The sequence below is a fragment of the Pomacea canaliculata genome, linkage group LG2, assembly GCF_003073045.1.
Source record: "Pomacea canaliculata isolate SZHN2017 linkage group LG2, ASM307304v1, whole genome shotgun sequence".
Lineage (NCBI taxonomy): Eukaryota > Metazoa > Mollusca > Gastropoda > Architaenioglossa > Ampullariidae > Pomacea > Pomacea canaliculata.
The window spans coordinates 148928-171230 of record NC_037591.1 but is presented as its reverse complement, the minus strand read 5'-3'; the positions used below and the strand labels follow the sequence as shown (position 1 = coordinate 171230).

Genomic DNA, 22303 nt, shown 5'->3' with positions numbered 1-22303 from the left:
CTATTGTCTATATTTTATTTTCATCACTCGATCCTTATTTCACTTTAATTGTCACTAAAGAGTAGTAACAGAAACATGTCCGCTGATTGAAAAGCCGCTTACGTCACAACGGACACATAACGTCAACATAACGTCCCTTAATTACGTCTTAGAGAAGGACAATATGGTGCCACACGCTTCTAGTGCTCACGTGAGGAAGACGTGGTCTGGCCAGACTAGTCGGCAGTGCCTGTGATGTCCACCCCGCCTATTGTCCGGGTAGTCATTGCAGACCACTGGCGGCTAGCAGTCCGCACCGCGTGTACTCCTACCTTCCCGCGGGTACTCCTACCTTCCATCGTGTACTCCCACCTTCCCTCGTGTACTCCTACCTTTCATCGTGTACTCCTACCTTCCCGCGGGTACTCCTACCTTCCATCGTGTACTCCCACCTTCCCTCGTGTACTCCTACCTTCCCGCGGATACTCCTACCTTCCATCGTGTACTCCTACCTTCCCGCGGATACTCCTACCTTCCATCGTGTACTTCCACCTTCCCGCGGGTACTCCTACCTTCCCTCACACGGACGATACCACTCGCTTCACGCAGGGAAGCTATCGGCGAGAGTGGCTTCCCTTGGCAACTCTTCTCCTCGTCAAACTACATTTAGCACGTCGAAGCATGGCCCTCCAGAAAGAAGACCCAAACAACCCTATTGTTTTCTTCGATATCGCCATTGGAAACACAGTAAGTAACAGCTAATATTTTCAAGTGGGTAAGCATCTTTTGTAAGTTCTTGAAGTTGTTTGATGATATTAATTTTGTTTGCTTTTCTTTGACTAGGCCTTCAGCAACTAAGTAGAGGTTTATAAACCGTAAAATTACCATTAGAATTAATGAACTACTGAATTTATCTGAAGTATTTGTATTATACTACAGTATTAAGTCTTCGGAGTAAAGAATTGTGAAATCTTGAGTTACCTGCCACTAAGTGATACATTTTCATGCTATTCCTATGATGTCTTTTCCTAGGAGGTTGGGAGGATTAAGTTTGAACTATTTGCAAATGATGTACCCAAAACAGCAGAAAATTTCAGGTGAGTAACTACATTGTAATTATGACTGGATTAAGTGGCCATGAATAAATTCAACCATTAACTGGTTTGACCAACTATTTGAGTTGTAGAAAAAAGCTCAGATTTCTTTGTCTATAGTTTTGTAGCCGGACTAAAGGCTAAAACCACGCGGTCCCTACCTTAGCGCCAAATCAGCCCGTTCCTCTTTGGTGTTCCAAGGAAGAGGACGGAAGTTCCCAAGTAGAATTTTTCACTAAAAATTCCAGCTCTCGTTTGTCGGGTGCGTTGTCTATAATCTTTACCTCGTGTTGTGTGTGTGTTCCTATCCACTATACACCTGCACTCACCGACCTCGGAGTCCACAAAAGACCCTGCTTTACTTGCTCAGACTAAAGTCTCTTTTCTTCGTGCATCAATTCCACGGACTTTCCCATGTGTTCTCTCTGCTGCTGTGTCACGACTACACGGATGACACAAATCTCTCTCACGCATGTGACACACTCGCGTTCATTCACACTGACTTGTTCACACAGGTAAATTGGTTCAAAGACATATTTATTTACATAATGTACACATACAACTACTGGATCTATTCTAACCTACCTACCAATTAAAACCTAGCATCTAACTCCCTTGGGTGGGGAAAGAGGCTGAGTGATGCGAGCTGCTCTACCAGCGGACCAAAATGCCTTGCGGCAAAATGGTACTTCTTGCTTGCTCAGTCCCAAAGTTCCTGCTTCCCATAAACTGATGCAAGCTCGCATCACGCGCTGACGAAGCATGAGGTGGAAGGAACAAGCACTGTCAGCAGTACATGCTGCCCTGAACAAAGGCTCCCACTACACTTTTTTTTTTTAATCACGAGTGAGTTTTGGAGTAACTGCTAATGCATTACAGAAAGAATCTCATTGAGTGCAATTCTTGTTCAGCACTGGAGAAGTGATTAGTGCATCAGCATGAGCAACTCAGCTGGGACATAGTTGACACCAGGTGGTATTCCTACCTTCAGATTGCATACTGCTCTTTCAGCTTCTTCCCATAGGACTGTTAGTTCTGCAGGTTCACAGATTCTAGTTTGGTCTCTTTGAAGGATGTTAAAGGCCAAACTATCACTGTCTAGCAGGAAAGAATGATTTGATCCAGCAGGAGGACATGAGGGTACTTGTCTGATCAGGTAGAAGCAAGTTAAGAATACTTAATAAGGTTGCCAGCAATGAGTGTGCTCCTCACTTTCCACACTTGGGTTGGACTATTCTTTCCCTCCACAAGCTAAACGGTTTTGATCTTTAATGTCTTGTCTTCAGCTTATTGCAGCCTTCATGAGTACAACAGTACTTTCTGTTAGAAGCTGACCATAGCTGTCTTTGAATGCTAAGGTCTTGTGATGATCAGTTTTGATAGGGGTCCTTAGTAGATGGTCAGCCTACTGTATCCCCATGCCATTCCCTCCTCTATCATCTAGCAGTCCGGTGGCGCAACGGTTAGCGCCTGTCACCAATACAGTGAAGGTTGGCTACCCGGAGTTCATTTCTTGTCTCGGGCATGCTGTTCTTTCTGCACGTGGCATCTATTTACAGGTCTGGCTGCCTTGCCGTAATATAGCCTCAGTTGCTGGCACGGCGTAAAACACCAATCCCCCCCTCCCTCTATCATCTGGCACAGCCACTCAATCCAGTTCTCCCTAGCTGCCTTCATCCCTTTCCTGGTGTCATAATTCACTGTTTTGTGTTAGGAAACTGCTTTTGGGTTTGCTTTTCCTCTTTTTCTTCGTTTTACTGTCACATCTTTTTCACATCAGCTTATTCTCACTTGCAGATGACGAGTTTGCTTCTTATAGCTGGACTAATCAGTTTTACATGGTTAAACACTGTGACTGGACCATGCAGCACTAAGAGATTCTATAACTAGTCAGCCCTTTGTCTTTTTCCAGGAGAGAGGATGGAAGTTCCTATGGAAAATTTCCACAAAAATTCTGGCTCTCACTTTTTAATATGCCATTTAATTCTGGCTCTCACTCATTGAATATACCATTCAATCAAAAAGTCAAATGCCTCACACTGCTCTCTTCCTCATTGAATACCACCCACACTTAGTCAACCTTGGAGTCCAGACTTAGTAGTATTCTAAAAGTGTGCTTTCTGTGGTGTGTCATTCAGTCCTGAATCAGTTAACTAATCCATCTCATCTACATAATTCACAACTGTCTTGTTCTAGATTTGAATGTACACTGAGCATCACAAAATTTATTTGCTAAAAAATGTAGTGTGTATTTCATTCAGGTAAACTGGGTCAAATGTATGATATCATGCATCATGAACACAGAGATATGTAAATTTTAAAGTCTGTTTATAGAAAAAGAGTCACTTAATAAACCTAAAACAATACTTTTATGCTAGACTTTATCATACCTTACCTAGCATTAGTCTAAATCTCCTATCTTCAACATAAAACTTAAATACAAACATCATAAACCTTTCAGTCAACTTTGCAACTTCGTATATCGAACAGTTTTAAGAGGGATAGGGGACTATTATTGAGTGTGACAATAGAGCTTCTATCCTACAGAACCACAAGTCTTCACATCAACACTCTTTTTAAATCCTTTTCTCTCACCCATGGGAATTAAATGCAAATGTGGAGTAGTATCTGACTATGGGTATGATGCTATGTGCCAAAACACGCTTGGGTGGCGAAGTTCCAAGTATCTTTGATCTATTTACTTTGCATCTATCATAAAACAAATCACAAAAAGAAGAGTAATTTAGTTGTTGTTGTTGTTGGATGTTCAGAACGCAATAACAAAGATATGTAATGTGTTGGAAAGTGAGGGAAATACTCTCAATCACAGCAGCCGAGTCAGTTTGGAGTATCTAGTATTATGCTGATGACTTATTACTCGCTGTGAGTTCTGTTTCTAATTTACACATTTTGACAAATTTGTTTTTAGACAGTTTTGCACAGGAGAATGTCGGAGGGATGGTTTACCAGTTGGTTTTAAAGGATCAACATTTCACAGGTGAGACAAGCTTTAAAAGACTAGTGGCATGCATCATTATTTTTTAAACCATTGCAAAGTGCTACTTCCTTGAACCTGGGTGATCGCCTGCACTTGTGGTCTGGAGGCCTGCAAACATCACCATGCTCTGAGATCAAAATTGGAGGGATTGGGGGAGCGGGGAGTCAATATTGTCTTTTGATTTGCATATCCAAAATATGGTATGCAAGGCAAATCAAATGATTGGACTAATTATTTGTTAAGATTGTACAAGGTACTTGTGAATCCTTAGATTTGATGTTCATTTTATAAAGGAATGCATACAAAGAGGTGCTACTAAATTGCTAGTAGAATGTAGGAAATGTCTTAGTCTGATAAAATGAAATATTTAAAGCTTCATTCTATATGGAAGGAAAATCAGGGGAGACCAATATTTAAGATATTTCATGGATGCAACAACATTGATGTGTGCATTTTTCTCATCAACACATCATTACTAGAAGAAAAAGTTTTTATCAAACATTCTACTACTAAATCTAAATTTTATTAGCCATAAAGAGTTGCTGCTGATTGGAACTTGCTTCCAGCTAACATTAAATGTGCACCAAATTTGAATAGCTTCAAGAACTCTTTAGGCTTCATTCTGAAATATTTACTAATCCATCTCATCTACATAATTCACAACTGTCGTTTTAAATGCAAAATTTATATAGTGCGTACTCATACACTCGTAAGGAGCATGTTTTTGGCACTTAAGAACAAGAATTAGGCATGGGCAATATATTAGGGACAGAAGATCAATCAGCACATTAACGACAGAAAGATAAACAGCAAAATTGATGACAAATTCAAAAAACATAAAGAGAATCCAATTAACAAGGACTGAGAGCATCATTATTTTGCAAAAGGAAGACAAGCAGGGAAATAGCAGTAAGTGGGAAAGGGAGTTGGGGGAAGGGTATGAAAAAGGGCTAGCATTGTGTGGACTGTAATGCTTACAGAGGAGGTGCATTTTCAGTACAGGTTTAAAGGATTCAATAGTGGGTCTATCTATCTATTCCTCTTTGTGCATCAGGTTGCACATAAGGCCTCAACCAGAGTCCGCCACTGATGTTGATCGGCTGAAACCCGCTCTAAGTGACCCCATGTCCAGCCCTTTCCTTTCATCTCCCTTTCCACGGTTCATCTCCAAGTTTCCTTTGGGCGGCCTCGTTTTCTTCGGCCGTCTGGAGTCCATCGTAGGGTGACTCTGGAGAGGTCTGCTGTCTGCTGGCGGAGCACATGTCCAATCCATCGACAACGCTGAACCTGCATGGTGATGGACTCGGTTTCAGTTCTCAAAAGCCTGGGTCCATAAGGCTTCCTTCCATTCCAGCATTTCCTTTTCAGTTTTCTTGTTGAGGAGTTGTGCCACTCCTTCAGAGTGCTGACCATTTGATCTTCCTGAGAACAAGATGGTATATCCTGACGCTAGTCTCCTCTTTCCTGTGCCGGTCCATCTGACCTCACTAACTCCCAGGATGTCCAAGTTGTAGTTGTCAAACTCCTTGACATCCTGCCAGTCTGGTACAAGTTTTGAAATTTCAGCACACCGATCTGTGCTGAATTCACTGGTTTTAGTTTCGGTAATGGTCTTTTTTTGACATGGTGGGGTTGTTAGCCCCACCACAACCTATTTTACCTCTAGGTGAGGTGTCCACCTTAGTCGCCTCTTACGACATGCCTGACTGGATGGCAGGGACCCTATTCTTACAATGCTTGCTATGCAAGCATACCCTGGGGTCCCAAAGGTGTCAATAGTGGGTAGGTGATGGATATGGAAAGGGAGAGATTTCCATTGTTTTGCTGCACAATAACAAAAATTCCTGTGGCCATATGTTGTTCTGGTGACAGGAATAGATAGGAGATGGCGGTCAGACGAGGAGCAGAGATGCCTCGCCTGGACATAAGAAAAGTTCTGAGAAATAGTCAGGGCAGGAGCCAGCAAAGAAATTAAAAAACACAGTTTGTACTGAATGCAAGAATGGATGGGTAGCCGGTGTGGAAAACTAAGGAGAGGGGTGGTTGTCCCGTTCTTTAGCTCTAAGCATAAGACGTGCATCAGAGTTCTGTACTTTCCGGAGTTTGTAAAGAAGGTATAGAGAGCAGTCAGCAAGCAAGGAGGTGCAGTAATCAAGTCTGGATAGAACAAACCCACAGAGAAGAGTGTTGGTAGCACACATAGACAGAATGTGGTGGATGGCGCTGATCTTACAGAACTAATGGGCAGACTGACAGACAGGCTGTGAGGTCTAGGCGAATGATAGCCAGTCCTCTTACTACTACCGCAAAAATTGTGACATCATGCCTGATTAACTGTGTTTCCATCTCTCCCATTGGCTGAACCTTTGGCAACATAAACATATCGATGAACTATCTTGAGATCTGAGTTGTTGACTGCTTTCTGTGCACGGTCATGGTTAATATTTGCATTAAGACAAGACACTGCAACTTTCAAATAAATCCTTTAGGGTCAGTGGAAGCATTAAAGTGCAACATAAATCTTGTCATAGTTGGTACTCCTGGGTAGAATTTTTGCTAATGTATTGTGATTATTTACGTACTGAATTATTGATAGTTGTTGAATGTGCCTATATTGCTGTATGTTTCCAGGGTCATTAAAGACTTCATGGTGCAGGGCGGTGACTTTGTAAACGTAAGTATTAAAATATTCATCTGTCTTGCTGTGGACATGTTTGTCTGTACCCAGACCTACTCACAGACTTTGAACGAGAGCATATCTTGCATTCTTTATAGCACAGGTGTTGGAACATGTTGTAGAGGTCATGTCTATACATTATTCTAAGTCTGTGGTGAAGATTGGGTGATGTAAGCTTTGTCAACAAGAGCCTTTTCTATGATTATTAATAGACCAACTGCAGCAATGTTTGTGATTTGCTTTGATAAGACCATTTGTGCAGTGGTTGTGATTTCTTAAGCTAGTAGAATATCAGGACTGCTGTTGTTTTACTTGTTTAGCTTCTAGGATTATGGAACTGCTGCAGTCTTTTTAACTTGCTTTTCAGGGGGATGGCACTGGCCTGACAAGTATCTATGGTGGCAGAGCATTTGCTGATGAAAACTTCAAGCGGAAACATACAGGACCTGGAATCTTAAGCATGGTAGATGGTTCTGCTTTCTGATCCTCCTTACTTTTGAAATGTCCCCTCTCACCTGTCACCAGTAGACTGGCTATGAAGCTGCTGTCGCTAGTTTTTCCCCATCCATCCTTAAGGCTGCTGAGAAAGGGGCTCCTTTCCACTGTTCGCTAAGTATAATTATGTACAAAGACTAGGCTTTTGGAGGGGTGATCATTTTGCTTACTTCACAATAGTTTCTGCTGCTTTAGTGCCTTTGACTTGCCAACTTGGGAGTGATCTATTTTCAGTACCTGTGACAGAATTAAAACTTGATGTCACTGTTATAAAGTGAAGGAAGTAGACTGTTTGGTGAAAACTGTTGTAAAAGTCAGTGTTGCCATTTTTTTCAGGCCAATAGTGGTAAAGATACCAATGGCTGCCAATTTTTTATCACCTGTGCCAAGTGTGACTTTTTGGATGGCAAGCATGTGGTCTTTGGTAAGCTGCTTTTGCTGTACTGAGCCTAGGAGTAGGCGGCACAAGTTTTTAGAGTTCGATTAAATGATTTGTATGTCAAGTGGTTCATAAGGTCAGTTAAGAGACAACAAGTGCCTAAAAGCACCAGACATGAAACTTTTACTCACTTTATCAACCTGATGCAGTGCTGTGCAGAATAGTGCATGTTTAAGGTTTATTTAAAAACTAGGAGCAGCTGATAATTGGGTAGTGTAAATCTTTTGGAAATATTGACAGGTCTTGGTTTTCCATTTTGTTATAAATTGTTTACATTAGAATTATTTCTGTGGTTAGGTCGTGTCATTGATGGGCTTCTGGTGCTTCGAAAAATTGAAAATGTGCCAACAGGACCTAACAACAAACCGAAGATTGCCATTGTTATTGCACAATGTGGAGAGATGTGACGGAGGGCCTTTTAAACTGTTGTCTTCCATCGTCTTTTCACTACACTCGCAGATCTTTGCAGCATTTTTGACAAAATTGTGTATAATTTTAGGTAGTGACCATCTCTTGTGCCACAATCAGGCTGCTAGAGCTGACATGGCAATCTGCACATCGTGTCTGCTGCCATCTGAAGTCTGCTTCTGTTTATTAGGATGACTGTTTCCTGAAGGGAGGCCAAAGTACAGAGGACCAATTGAGGAAACTGTGACAAATTTCAAAGCTCTTAGCAAGAGGTGTATATCAATGCATACACGTGTGTGAGTTGATAAAATGAACAGTTGACATCTTTCTCGTGCTTTTATCATATTATCATTTTTACATGTACCTCATTGTGTATGTGGCCAAACCTTACTGAAAGGCAGGCAATGCTGTGGGGCAATAGCATAAGCATCAAACCATGCGTTTGATTAAAGTGTTGAAAAACAAGAGCTACCTGTTTGCCTCTGGGTTGACAACTGGTCATAGTGAAGATTGCCTAATAAGAGCCTTTGAGAATGAAAATTGCGTTCAAATTGTCATGTTTACTCACATCTGGCGACATCAATTATTTACATGTATTCAAGGAATGCCCATCACCATTTTATATTTTCAATCATTTATTCCAACAAAAAATAACAACAGGTGTGAAAATGAGGAGAGAACAAAGCAATGAAGTTTATAAGGTGAAATAAATATAACAGTACAAACCCCCTGATCAGTCCAACACCACGCAAAATAATCACATCCAACCAAATTACAGCCTCCTCTTTTGCACCATTCCTGTCTGGTGACATGGTTATTACAGAGATTTGCATTAAAAGTGCGAGGACTTGCAATCTGAATGATGCACTGCACATAATCCACCACCCATTCCCAGTACTTTTCAGTCAAGCAACATACTTTATTCCATAGAAATCTATTTAGTAAAATGACATAAAGCTACAGACATCTTCGACGAGTGCTGAGAAATTATTGGCTCAAAGACAGGACCGCCTAGGGGTGAAAGACTGTTGCCTCTCTCCCTTCATTGGCGATGGGTTCAAGCTCTCAGACCACTAAAATGCATACAAGGAGATTTCTATGAGAAACAAAAGTAAACAAGATATTCATAAGCTTCTCATATTTCCTGATCAAAGGTTTTGTGAACTGAGGAAAGAGATTTAAGATGTCACCCCACAATCTGTGAAACACCCCAAAAATGCCCCCTATGATCCTTTAGTACTGCCAAACCAAAACTAATGCAGTGACAACACTTCAGAATTGATTGATGTTTGGGTATAACAAGCATTCCACAGATACTAGGATGACTTTCCAGGTAGACATGAACTTCCTTTCACCTGTCCAACATGTCCAACACCTCACTTTTCCTTACTCATTACTTGTCCACTGACCATTTTCTCAGCTCCACAGAAAACTCCAGTGCCGAAATCACACTTTTCTTCTGCTGTCTTCTTGATTTCTGCCATGCTTCTTTGTGCCAGCTTTGTCAGATATCTGTCAAAGGTCAGGCCACAGCTGATTTGTTTGCAGAATGCCTTGGGAAGAAGTCACACCTTCAGCCATCAGACGCCACCTCCCGGTAGGCAAACAAGCCTTTAAGCAGTAGACTGGCATGCAGATTCTGAGGGTCAGGGGGCACGTTGTAGGCTCCATTCTCACCCATGTACACATGACTTTTAGGCTAAAGAAATATATTTGATATCCTTGCTGCATAAATTTAGAAAGGAAGAGAAAAATCAATATTTTTTGGCCTAGGCAAAAATACATGGTTAGCATTGGTTAACATAGAAATAGTCAGCATTCTGCTAAGTAGCTGCAAAAAGGTCAAAAGTTAGACATCTATGCTGAATGACACCCTCTACCTAACATACTAGAATATGAAACTCCCATCGGTATTATCAATACCTGGGCAAGGGAGGACAAACCTGGCTGCTGTAAGGGCTGGAAATCTGACATGGACCCAACTCATAAGACAAAAATTCTGTCATGACAGACCACAAGTGCAGACTCCATGCGTGCATCAAGAGGTACCACAAGTCAGCTGAGACAGGTGTTCATGACCCACCAAATTGCCAGCCTTGTGGAGTTCATTACTAGAATAAAAGGCTCACAGAGTCGTAAAGGTCTGCATAGCACATACACAGACGAGCAAAAAGTTTATTTTTCTTTTCTTAGAAGCAACAAGTCTTCCAAAGGATGAATAAATGTCAAAAGTAGGTGGCCACAAAATCACACCATAGAGAGTCAAGAGGGAAGCAAAGGTATCTACATAGGACTGCAGCCAAAACTAACAACTATAAACTGTTGGCATGGCATTACATAAGAAAACATGCCAAAGATAAAAAAGAATCATCCACTTTTATCTTTCTCAGCAAGCAGAAAGTGTAAATCTTAACAAAGCCACACAAATGAAGAGTTTTGTAAACAAGTCCTAAATTGTTGGTTATGAAAGCAACAGGTGAAGTGACATAGATGCCATCCTGCTCAAAGAGGTGACTGGTGCTGCACATGGCAGACAACAGTAGAAGAAATGCACAGTGGACATCAACACATTACCATAAAAAAACTGGTAAAATAGCTTAGATGTTACCTTTGTAACTGAGAGCTCTTGCTTACCTGACCTATATAACACCTTTTGCTGCTAGGCACAGTAAGCGAGTCAGCTTTGGATCTTTTAAGAGAAACTGCAGCATAATATCTCCTATGATCACGTCATGTAATGTCCACGAAGAACAGTACTGTATCGATTCGCAATTCAGGCGAATCTAATTAGATTCCTATTGTTTTTAATTCCCTTTGATGTCAGGGGAGGGCAGTCGCACGCGCGGTCTTTTACGTCATGTATGAAGTTGACGTTAGTGAGCTTGACACAGCGTAACTAGGGCGACGGTAGTCAATGGAGGGAGAAGCCATGCCGACCCTGCAACATTGTACTTACGATTGGTCGGCACAGTCTCCAAGAAAGGCTGTGAAGAGGTCGTCCTAGTTACCTGGTCGCGAAGGACCTGATTGGTCAGGAGTAGGAAAAGAACCAGTTAAGTTAGGGGATTGAACGTTTCTCGGGACAGACGAGACCGAGCAGTGAGTGAGACAAGAGCTCTGAAGAAAATTAACATTACGTTAACGGCCTTCAACGTTATCTACAACGTTCATCTGTGAGAGATCATCGCTTGTATTCTGAGGTGTATGGATTCAATGCGAGTGTATCGACTTCACCCATACAAGTGATATGGCATTGGCCACCGTGGATTACTTCTGAAGGATTACAGATTCGTTAACGATCATCGGCGTTGATCTGCAACGTATAACCGTATAAGGTGTAGCCCAGACATCACTTCGTATTCTATGGTGTGGTGTAGGTATTGATTCCATTGAAATATATCAGCTTCGCCGATACAAGTGATGTGGCTTACAAACTTACAAGACTTACAAACTTCGTGATATAACTCGTTGGATTTAATCTGCTGGTCCAGTCGGTCATCTCGCCAGCCCGTCATAGGAGAGGGTTGGGCGGTGAGGGAGTAGTGCTATTTTACTTTGTTTCATTCACATTTTGTCACTATTTAATTTCCTAAACATTAAATGTGTTAATTGTTGGCCGGACCTTTTTGCTGAAAAAGGTGGAAGAGTGCGGCAAGCGTGGTTTACATGCAGATGTTTACACGCGCTCACAGACACATTTAAACACTCCTTCTCAAAAATGTTACAAGTACACATAGTTAGGATACAGGTTAAAGAGAACTTGACATGGTCACAAATAAAACTGCATCCTTATCTTTGTTTCTTTAGTACAGTACCTTCAGGATTTTATTTCCTTTGGTCACTCATTGAAAAAGGATACGGAAATCGTAAAACCCAGATCCCAGCAGGGGGCAGCTCAAAGGGCTCAGAAGAACCTGTATGGAATGTGGGGCATGGTGGAGGTGCAGGTCGAACAAATGGCTGAAGCAGAATTCGAACTGGTGCATCAGGGGTCACAGCATAGGCACGCATGAGTTGGGCCAGGTATCCCTTGCCTGCCCGACAGTGACAAGGTGTATACAGTGGCATGTCCACATTCAACAGTCGATGAGCTGTGTCCTGCAAGCCAAGAGAAACATAAGCCGTCATTGGAGAAATAGAAAAAGTTGATCAGAATTTGCACATAACCCAACCAACTTTACAGTGACTGGAGCTACAGCTATGCAGCTAAATGAACAAAGTTAATTACATAACATCATCTAAAATCTGATACACAAGATTTTACATGTGTCATGCCATTTATTATGTATAAATTTAAAAAGCAAATTTTCCACGGCATAGGCTTCGCCAAATGAAGTTCTTCGTATGTCCTGAAACAGCGGGAGAAAGTTTCACATAAAAAAAACACAAAGCATTCACATGCTGAGCGTGCTGCATTTCACAAATATGTCAGACATCTTTCACACACCATGGCAGTGCCATATATTCCACACACCCTGACAGTGCAGGATTTCACAATCATATTTTACAGACCTTGACAGTGCAGCTGCCCAGCACTTTGATCACCTTGTCTGGAGCACTGCAGAAGAAGCGGTGACCACGTGGGCATTCATACTCCAGGCCAATGTAGGCACGAACAGTGTTTTCACCAGCCTCTGATGGCCCTGACAACAGTGTCAACAAATGCAAAAGGGGGAGCATATGCTAATCTCTGTATTAAAGGAGCAGCTAATGGCGACTGCACGTGGTAGTGCAGAGCCCTCACTACTGACTGTATATGGTACTGGGTAGTCTCACTGCTAACTATACATGACATTAGGAAATCTCACTACTGACTATGCTTTTGCCTCAATACTGATAGCATACGGTATTACAAGGTACAGCTAAGCACCGCTAACTGTACATGCTAGCAGACTACTGCAGTCTGCAGACTGTACAAAGGTAATAAGATCCTACTGCTGATTGTAGAAGGGTAGTGTGGGGCCTCGGTGGCAACAAAGATACTGTAGACCTATTGTACATGAAAGAATCCACCACTATTGACTGTACAAAGGCACTACAGAGCACCCACTAACTGTACAAAGATACCACAGAACATCCACTAAGTATACAAAGGTACTATAGCATATACACTAACTGTAAAGGTACCTCAGAGCACCCACTGTGTACAAAGGTACTACTGAGCACCTACTAATTGCACATACACAACAAAGCGCCAAATGTACAAAAGTACTTCATAATACCCACTAAGTGTACAAAAGTACTATGGAGCATCCATGTATTACAGAGCATCGACTAACTGCAAAAAGGTACTGCAGAGCCCCCATTAACTGTACAAGGGTACCATTCAGGTACTAATTGTACAAAGATACCAAAATGGACAACACTTTTACAAGTTTCCATTCAGTCTAAGAAGTTTTCACAAACTAGTTGTTTGCTGCCTTCACTTTTTCATGGTGACATCAAGCACTACACACAAAACACCCACCAAAGGCACAAAGGTACTACAGAACACACACTAACCGCACAAATGTATTATGGAACATTCACTAAGTGTACAAAGGTACTACAAACCCTCCACTTACTGTACAAAGGTATTCAGAGTCTCCCACAAAGGTACTATGGAGCACCCACTAACTCTACTAATGTACTGCCAAGCCTCCACTAACTGTACAAAGGTGCTGAAGAATTCCTACTAACTGCTCAAAGATACTGTGGAGCCTAGACTATTGGGATGTACCTTTCTGGATGCGACGGATGTTTCTGCCACGCTTGCTGGTTGTTTCCCCTAGTGCTGGCCAGCGATCTCGCTGGGTGCAAAGAGGAATGTCCCATGGAAGAAGGAAGTGACTGCCTGGTAAAAAGCCTGGGAGGTCCAGACCTATGGACACAATCGGCACAAGCAAGTAGCCTGCTGGCACAAATACAAATCATAAGGTAAACATGATGAGCATGCAGATTCTACAGTGTTTGATGGATTGTCAGAGGCTGGAGACAGTATAAACATAAGACTCTATATACCGTGTTTGATGAAGTGTCAGAGGGTGGAGATGGTTGTACACACAATTTCTAATTTTAATATTGCACATTGTTTTTTATCTTGGTTTTTTTAATTTGCACACATAATAAAATGGTTGTTATGATATTGTTACTACAAACACTGGATCTTCACAGGGCTGTTGTTTATCACCCCTTTAGTGTATCATACACACAGACAGCTGCAGAAGTACTGAAGAAAACAGCTTGTTTTAGGTAAATGGTGTCAGGCAGGGATTTAGCTTTTTTTGTGATCAGCAAATTGTCAGAAAGGCATCCTGCATTTTTCCATGCCAGAACATGCACTAGCAGGAGAATTTGTTTTAGTGAGCTCAGGAGAATGCCTGTATGCAAAAGTAACAGGCACTTTAAATTATTTGTTTCCTCACCAGTCCAGCTGCTAAACCAGAGATGAATTGTCAATTGTGCGTGCGTGTTTGATAGTGTAGGTGTTAGTCTTAAGAATGGTCTAGATGTAAGATTCCATGAGTTCTTAAATTCTCTATGATGCAAAAACTTATCTTTTCCTCATCTCTATCTTGTAGCTAGCACTTGTTTTGTTTTTGTTCTTGTTTTTTGTCTATTTTTGTAACTGAGCACATGAGTACAACTGCCCACAGGGATTATTAATTTTGACATTGTCATTAGAATATTTGACTCTGAGACTAGAGATGAGCCCACTAGTCAGTTGGATATGGCAGCATACTTTCCCCACTTGACCTTACTGTTGAAATAGTACCTGTCCTCCTCCCTAGAGGGAGAAGGAAGGAATAACAGCAAAAAGAGGTTGCCACTGCCTTCACAAAAAAGTCTGGCCTCAAGACATCATGGTCTCAAACACCAATGAAACAAAACATTACAGGCCTGTTGTTTTATGTACTGTTAACAGAAAAATATAAAATAAATTACTTATTCCCTCACAATTTTGAATCACACGTAATCTTCAATAATGCCACGTCTTGAGTTGATCTAATTGGTAGATGTGGAGAAGGTGATAGAGCACATCTTCCAATGATCTGCTTTGCAGAGGATGATGATGACAATAAAACATGTCCTAAGATGATCTGCATGTTGAAGTGTTACTATTTACTTACTTTTGAAAGGTTTGCTTATTAAGCCTTCATATAACCAAGCATACTGATCTGAGCACTAACCCTGCATGGAGTTGTAGCAGTCAGCAGTGTCCAGACAACACAGTGCCCATGAGGGGAACTTTGGAAGAAGGCCTGGTGGCGAAGCAGTATGAATCATGCTGGCCAGGTATTCTGTTGTGGAGTGCTGGCATACGCTCACGTTAGTGACAGTAGGTACTGGATACATTACACAATAATAATGAATTAATGCTACATTTCTATGCTAAATGCTGGACAAGTTAACTCATTTATTACTGAAGGAAAACAAAGGCATTAAACCCTAGAGTGCCAGTGGTGGCACAACAATATGTTGTATTAAAATACATAAACCTACAAATGTACAATAAAGACAATCATAATCAACACACTACTTTAAAGAGCATTTCTTAAACATATAAATGATTTAATTTGCAAGCAATATATTTTTTGTTTTCCTTAATAAATGCAAATGAAAGACAAAAACTGAATGGAGCAGAGAGCTTCTATCATAAAAATAGGTCACAAGGCAGAAAATTAACAAACAAATTATTTACAATATACACAAACATGAGGATGATAATGATGACAACAAAGCATGTCCTAAAATGATCTGCATGAAGATGCTGAAGTGTTACTATTTACTCCCTTTTGAAAGGTTGGCTTATTAAGCAAGTACCAAAGTACCAAACAGTAAATACTTTATTAGAAGATTTGTTAGAATTCAAATATTACTATTACAGTGTTATTTTTATTGTACTACAAATCTTTGTCAAATCTGTAACAGGTAGCAATCTCAAAAAGGCTCCAACTAATTCATGTCTATTTTCTTGCTTAAACAATAACAAAATACTTGAGTTGGTGCCTAGTTTAGGTCTTCAAAGAAAGTAATTTTTAGAAAAATAATCCTTGAAGAAGTCAAAAGTTTCTTCCCTTATTTAATAATCTGTACACAGTGTGATGTATTTAGTGAACTACCCAGTTTGAATTACAATGTGCAAAACAGAAGCTGTGCATATCAAAATATTCACAAGTGAAAAGATGCAAAAACATGAAACATTAATATAGAGTTAATACTGCATTCATACATGCCCACACACTTTGTATATGGCACAGAGTTGCTGTTGGCTTAGGCTGTTATTTAGTATAATGTAACCATTGATCACAAAATAATAATGAACTCTGTAATAGCAAGATGGATGTTGGAAACATGGATCCTGCATATAAAAATTTTTAAAAAGCCCCTCTCTCTTAAATAATGTCTGCAGTCAACATCACCACTGTTTTCACTATATTTTGCCTCAAAATGGTGGCTAAGATTTCTAAAAGTTTGCCAACCTTCCTCTAACTCTCCATCACTATCATGAACAGCATCTTCATGCATCTGGTCACCATCCACAGTTTTCTCCCCTCCTTGTACATGCTCTGCTCCCAGATTTGTTTCCCTTCCATGAGCATTTTCATCATCTTCATTTGCCTCCCTCGCAAGCAGCTGATCTGCATTCCCGCTTGCTTCTCCTCCCTTGTCTGTAACAAAGAGTGGGTACTCTCACCATGTCAAGCAAGTGTTGTCTGTCGCAAATAGGAGTGGTTACTTTCAGTATATTCAAGCAAGTGCTGTTTGTAAAGGCATTTAGTTCCCATTTAATTTTTTCCACTAATAACCACACCTGAGTTAAACACAAGATCCAATCTCAGAACTGACAGCTCTCTGGCACTGCCAGAAAGTGACAGCCCTGAGAGGCTTTTATTTTCAGCTGTGTGTCAGAAATATTTTTGACAATCTTCTTTGAAAACAAATGCACACAGATATTAAATACATGTACTGCAATAGTCTTATATAGAGCAGTATCACTCATAATGAAATGTGCTGAGATTTATACCTTAGACTACCATATGTAAGTTGAGGCTATAACTGTATAACACTATCAGACTACTGTTAACATACAGGTAAGATGTCTAAATTAATCAACAGCAAAAGCAAATCAAACTCAAAACAAGCACCAGACAACAACAAAGAGCTCTACGAACAGATACTGAAAGTTGCCGGCTCCTCTAGTAGATAAGAAAAGTTACATATACATCTCCATTAGATAATAACAATTTTACAAACTCCTGTAGTAGATAACAAGCACCTACACTAGACAATGACAACAGGCTCCTCTAGTAATTAACACATACACCTGTACTAGACAATGACAACAGATTTCTCTAGTAATTAACATATACCTTGCACTAGATAATGACAACAGAAACTCACTCTGCTTACCCACTTGTTCCTCCTGATGTCCTGCCGTCTCAGTCCCCACATCAGCTGCTACCTGTGAATGGCCTTGTGAGAGCTCAGGATCATGGCAGCTACCTTGAGCATAGAGATCACTTCCTGCAGACTGACCTGCAATTCATGGAGGGAGGAAAAACAAAGTTTCAGTAACAAGCTGCATACAGTGTGCATGCAGTCTATCAATTTCCACTCCAAAAAATTTTCAGTTACAAATAAGCTTTTATCAAGAAACAATTCTTGACAGAAAAATTCAAGATAAAATTCTGCCCAAAGCAAATGTTTGTATGCATTCATGAATGTGCCCAATTACTTGTTCAAGCTACTCATTTTCACCATCATCACAAGGCCACACACCCAGACCTGCTACACAGGGTTCACTAGGGTGATATCAAACAGAATTCTAGACGTTCTAAATCCCTTCACATTCTCCATAAGTACTTTCATCTTGACCTCAACCAGCAACACGACCCTGACACATTTCTGATATGTGTGCGATGATGATCTGCACAAAAGCTCTTAAGCAAATATGCACTCCAGAGTTCAGCATTTGATTTATTGCTCCATGTTGATCAAATGGACTCTCCCTACATGCCAATATTCTAACCAACAATCCATTTACTCAAAATGTTGACATCAACCAAGTCACTCAAACTTTGGGCTAGACTAGCAGCCGACCTTCCAGCCACCAAGCCACTCACCTAGACTAAGTGCCAGACTAAGAGCTGACATCCCAGCCACCAAGTCGGTTTTCATCCCTCCTGTACTGGCTGCTGCCTCAGCAACATCCTCTGTGTGACAACTTGTCTTGTTGTCTGTCGCAGTCCTGAAGGCAGTTGCAGCTGCAGTGGCCTCACAGGTGCTTGGACGGAAGACTGGCATGTCAATGTGTTTTAATGTGCCACAACATCCTGCCTCCAGCGTCATGTAGAAGTCATAATTTGCACTCTGCAACAAACATCATTTTCTACTTTATAACTTTTAATTCTAAATTAAAGGATTACTGTGAAACAAAAGTCTGAAAACTTCTATTCATCTGGTCATTCCTTCTCTGTGAACGCAAACGCTTGTGGTCCTTGTGGTCGTTACATCTTTCTGTTGATCCCTGATGACCTTGACTAAATTCTTCACCCCCACTTCTGTACTGTTGTCCATTTCTATCTTCATCAAGAAAGATTCAACTGATATCAGTCTGATTTCCTGCTTTGCTAGTAGCAAACAGCAACTGGGTGATTGAAGTGGAAGTCTAGTTCATAAAAACTATTGCTGCCACTGAACTGATATGCAAAGTGCAGAAACCTGTCATTAAGGGCACATAATCTAACTGTATAGTCATAATAGTGTAAGAGGGGGACCTACCACATAGCTCACACTCGTGTTCACTCTGTAATTAACACTCAAACACCTAGCTTTAGGTTGTTGAAACCTCTTTATTACAATGATCACTTGCTGGCCACCTGAAGGATTTAGCTTAACACAGAACATAGGTCTGAGCACAGACTTTGTCCTTAGTCAAATGGGCTGCTGGTTGGTGATGACTCATCGCCTTCTTCTCTCAGACTGCTCTTTCTTTCCTCCCTCAACCTCTCATCCTCCCTTTTTATATCCTCCAGTAGGGGTAATGTGCCATGGGTACCCGGCCGTACAGGGGCAGCGCTGGATGTGCTACTGTGTCCACCTGGGGTGCGGGTGGGTGTCAGGGCTGGGTGCCACCCCTTCCTTCTCTCATGGCCACCCTCTGTCCCCCTCCGGACCCAAAACAAAACAGCGCTACTTGTCCGCGCTACCAACCAATTGGCCTTCAGCTGGCATCTCAGCCAGCCTCTACCACAATAGTAAGAATAATAACTGAATTTGTAAAGCACCGTTGTTCCACGTAAAGGCCATGTTCTGTGAAAAACAAATGAAACATAAACACCGGCATACAGATGACAAAAGCAAACAAAAACAAAGTGCATGAAGAAAGGGATATTGAGCTACTGAGGAGTGGGCAGAAGAGTTCAGTAGACTATGCAACGTTTTTTTGAGAAGAGTGTTTAATGTGTCTGTGAGCGCGTGTAAACATCTGCATGTAAACCACGCTCGCCGCACTCTTCTCACCTTTTTCAGCGAAAAGGTCCGGCCAACGATTAACACATTTAATGTTTAAGAAATTAATTAGTGAAGAAATGTGGATGAAACAAAATAAAAGAACACTACTCCCTCACCACCAACCCTCTCTTACGGTTAACAGACGGGCTGGCGAGATGACTGACTGGACCAGCAGGTTAATCCAATGAATTATTTCACGAAGTTCGTGAGGCTAAGGTGATTAAAGCCACATCACTCGTATCGGCGAAGATGTTATATTCCGATGGAATTAATTGCTACACTACAACTCGGAATACAAATGATAACATCCCGCTGAAGAACGTTGGATATACGTTGAAGGCAGTAATCACAATGTTTACTCTCTACAGAGCTCTTTCCTCTCTCGCTGCTCGGTCTCGACTGTCCCGAGAAACGTAAGACCTACTAAGTTAACTGGTCATTTTCTTCCTCCTGACCAATCAGGCACCCTTAGCCACCAGGTAACTAGGACGACCTCTTAACAGTCTTTCTTGGAGACTGTGCCAACCAATCATAAGTACTACATGGCTTCTCCCTCCATTGACTACCGTCGCCCTAGTTACGCTGTGCTAAGCTCGCTTACGTCACTTCATACATGACTTAAAGAATGAGAGCTGACGCGGCTCCGCGGGACTGCCCTCCCCTGACATCAAGGAGAATTAAAACAAACAAAATCTAAATAGATTCGCCTGAATCACGAATCGTTACATACTACATCAGGTGTTTGTGACAGAAGAGATCAATGGACTACATTCAGTGTTTCTGAAATAGGTGAGGCCAGACTTCAAAGCTTCAAATGCAGACATGTTATGAGCACAAGCTACATAGAACCTCCATGTGGCCACAAAGCTCTATACAGTATCTTCCAGTGGTCACAAAGACATACACAGTATCTGCATCTGGTCACAAAGATATGCATAGCTTCAAATCAAGTATTCCAACAAATCTGTCCTTTTACTGGTCTACATGAAATTCAAGACATTGCTTACACCGATCCTTGCTTTGCAAAGATCATCTTCAAAGCAATGCTGAAAGGAAGAGAGTGAGCATAAATAATGACAAGAACACTGAGACATTGTTTTTGAAACCAGCATCCATGATTCTTATATTTGTGGGTTTTTCCTTTTAGTAATAGCACTTTGAGCCTGCCTTTAATGGTGGTGAGAAGCGCTATACAAATCAACTATATTATTACTATATATTACTTTCGGCACTGCACTCAGTGGCAAAAGGATCTGCTGCAATATGGCAGATAAGTGGCAATTTCCCCGAGAGGAATTAATAAAAACTATTTGTATTTGTAATTTTAAGCACAGTATCTGCATGTGATCACAAAGATATAAACAGTGTTTTTTTATATGGTCACAAAGCGTTGTTGCCTTTAATGTTGTCTTGACTGAAGAATCATCTTTGTCTTACCCTGTGATCAAAGGGATCATCTTTGTCAGCCTGTTGTCGTCCACAGTTGCATGCTGCACGTGTCTTGAGCTGACTGGAATGACCCATGACTGGAAGGTCTGCTGTCTCCACAGTGACTGGGTCACTAAGTGCACGATGCCGCTGCAAAATGTTTGATATCTGACTTCTTCAAACTGTGAGCAAGTATCCTGACATTTGACTTCAAACTGTGTGCAAGTATCCTGTTTTGCCATGTGTTCACAGGAAGTGAGATAACTGTTTGCCACATTCATGTGTTATCTATACTGTACACATCAGTAAACAAACCAACTGGATGCTTAATTTATCTGATGGGAAATAATTCATCGCAAAATAATTCCTGAAAAGGCCCAGGATTCTTGCACTGCGTGATGTATAAGGCAGTGTGGCAGTTCATTAAAAAACATGCATGAATCACTCCATCTACAGAAGACAATCTTTGACAATCTAAGACAATCTAACCTTAATCCTAACCCTAACAGTGCGCATCGGAAAGACTGAGTTAACAAAACAGCTTCAAAAAAAAATTTTTAACATTTTCACCTAGCTACCTTCCAGGTAGCCTCTTTAGACATCCATGATATATAAATGTGCCAGAAGCTGCCACTCCACAACAAGACAAACCATCAAAGCAGCTCAAGTCAGTCCACAGGATAAAGTTCCAAAATAGTTCACTCAGTCTACAAGATAAACTAAAATTATGTCACCTGGTTTGTGCACAGGTTGCCAGAGAGGCTGTAGGCTTCACACTGTTGATGTCCAGCCCGCCAAAATGCACTGCACACTTCTTCTAGCTGTGCTAAATATTTATTGTAGGCAGGGCCACGTGCAAACTGGGAAAAGACCCGCTTGGCTTGGGCAAGCTGCAAGAACCATCAATATAATCAGAACAGTACGTGGAACCAAACAAATGTAAGCAGTGTGAAGTTACAGTGAATGTAAGTAACAGAATGTGTGGCACCATAGGGAATACAAATAACAGTAGGTGGAACTGTGGTGATTGAAAGCAACAGTGTGAGGCACAGAAAGAAATACAAATGTGTGGAACTATAGTGAGTATAAGCGACAGTGCATGGAACTATAGTAAATACGAGAAACAGTGTGTCGAACTGTAGTGATTACAAGCAAACACTCTGAGTAGGAATACAATGAAAGCAAACAAGACTGTGAATGAAAATACTCATCTAAAAGTAGAAAGACAACAGCAGCAATAAAACCATTAAATATGAACAAGTGACTTCCCATTTGTAAACAGTAAATAT

The 22303-nt window shown here is 41.1% G+C and overlaps 2 protein-coding genes across 3 annotated transcripts in view; one reads left to right on the top strand and one right to left on the bottom strand.

The window, feature by feature from the left end:
• The first annotated feature begins 572 nt into the window (after positions 1–572).
• On the top strand, positions 573–8557 carry LOC112558262 (peptidyl-prolyl cis-trans isomerase H-like). Its single transcript, XM_025228618.1, has 7 exons — positions 573–726; positions 1012–1076; positions 4003–4071; positions 6703–6745; positions 7116–7211; positions 7580–7667; positions 7980–8557. Exons 1-7 carry the CDS (start codon positions 661–663, stop codon positions 8087–8089), a joined length of 537 nt encoding a protein of 178 aa, XP_025084403.1. The 5' UTR covers positions 573–660; the 3' UTR covers positions 8090–8557.
• Positions 8558–8707: 150 nt separating this feature from the next.
• Positions 8708–22303, bottom strand: part of LOC112558259 (protein smg8-like) — a 29841-nt gene continuing 16245 nt past the window's right edge. The window contains exons 13-22 of one of the 2 annotated variants that reach the window (XM_025228610.1): positions 21749–21904; positions 21024–21164; positions 18197–18443; positions 17475–17609; positions 16553–16741; positions 15260–15415; positions 13810–13950; positions 12603–12733; positions 11950–12188; positions 8708–9781 (exon numbers count right to left, since the gene is read on the bottom strand). In XM_025228610.1, coding sequence (XP_025084395.1) covers positions 9664–9781; positions 11950–12188; positions 12603–12733; positions 13810–13950; positions 15260–15415; positions 16553–16741; positions 17475–17609; positions 18197–18443; positions 21024–21164; positions 21749–21904 — 1653 coding nt within the window. In that variant the 3' untranslated portion in view covers positions 8708–9663. The remainder of the gene's footprint in view (positions 9782–11949; positions 12189–12602; positions 12734–13809; positions 13951–15259; positions 15416–16552; positions 16742–17474; positions 17610–18196; positions 18444–21023; positions 21165–21748; positions 21905–22303) is intronic. The other variant, XM_025228611.1, reaches the window with a different exon arrangement.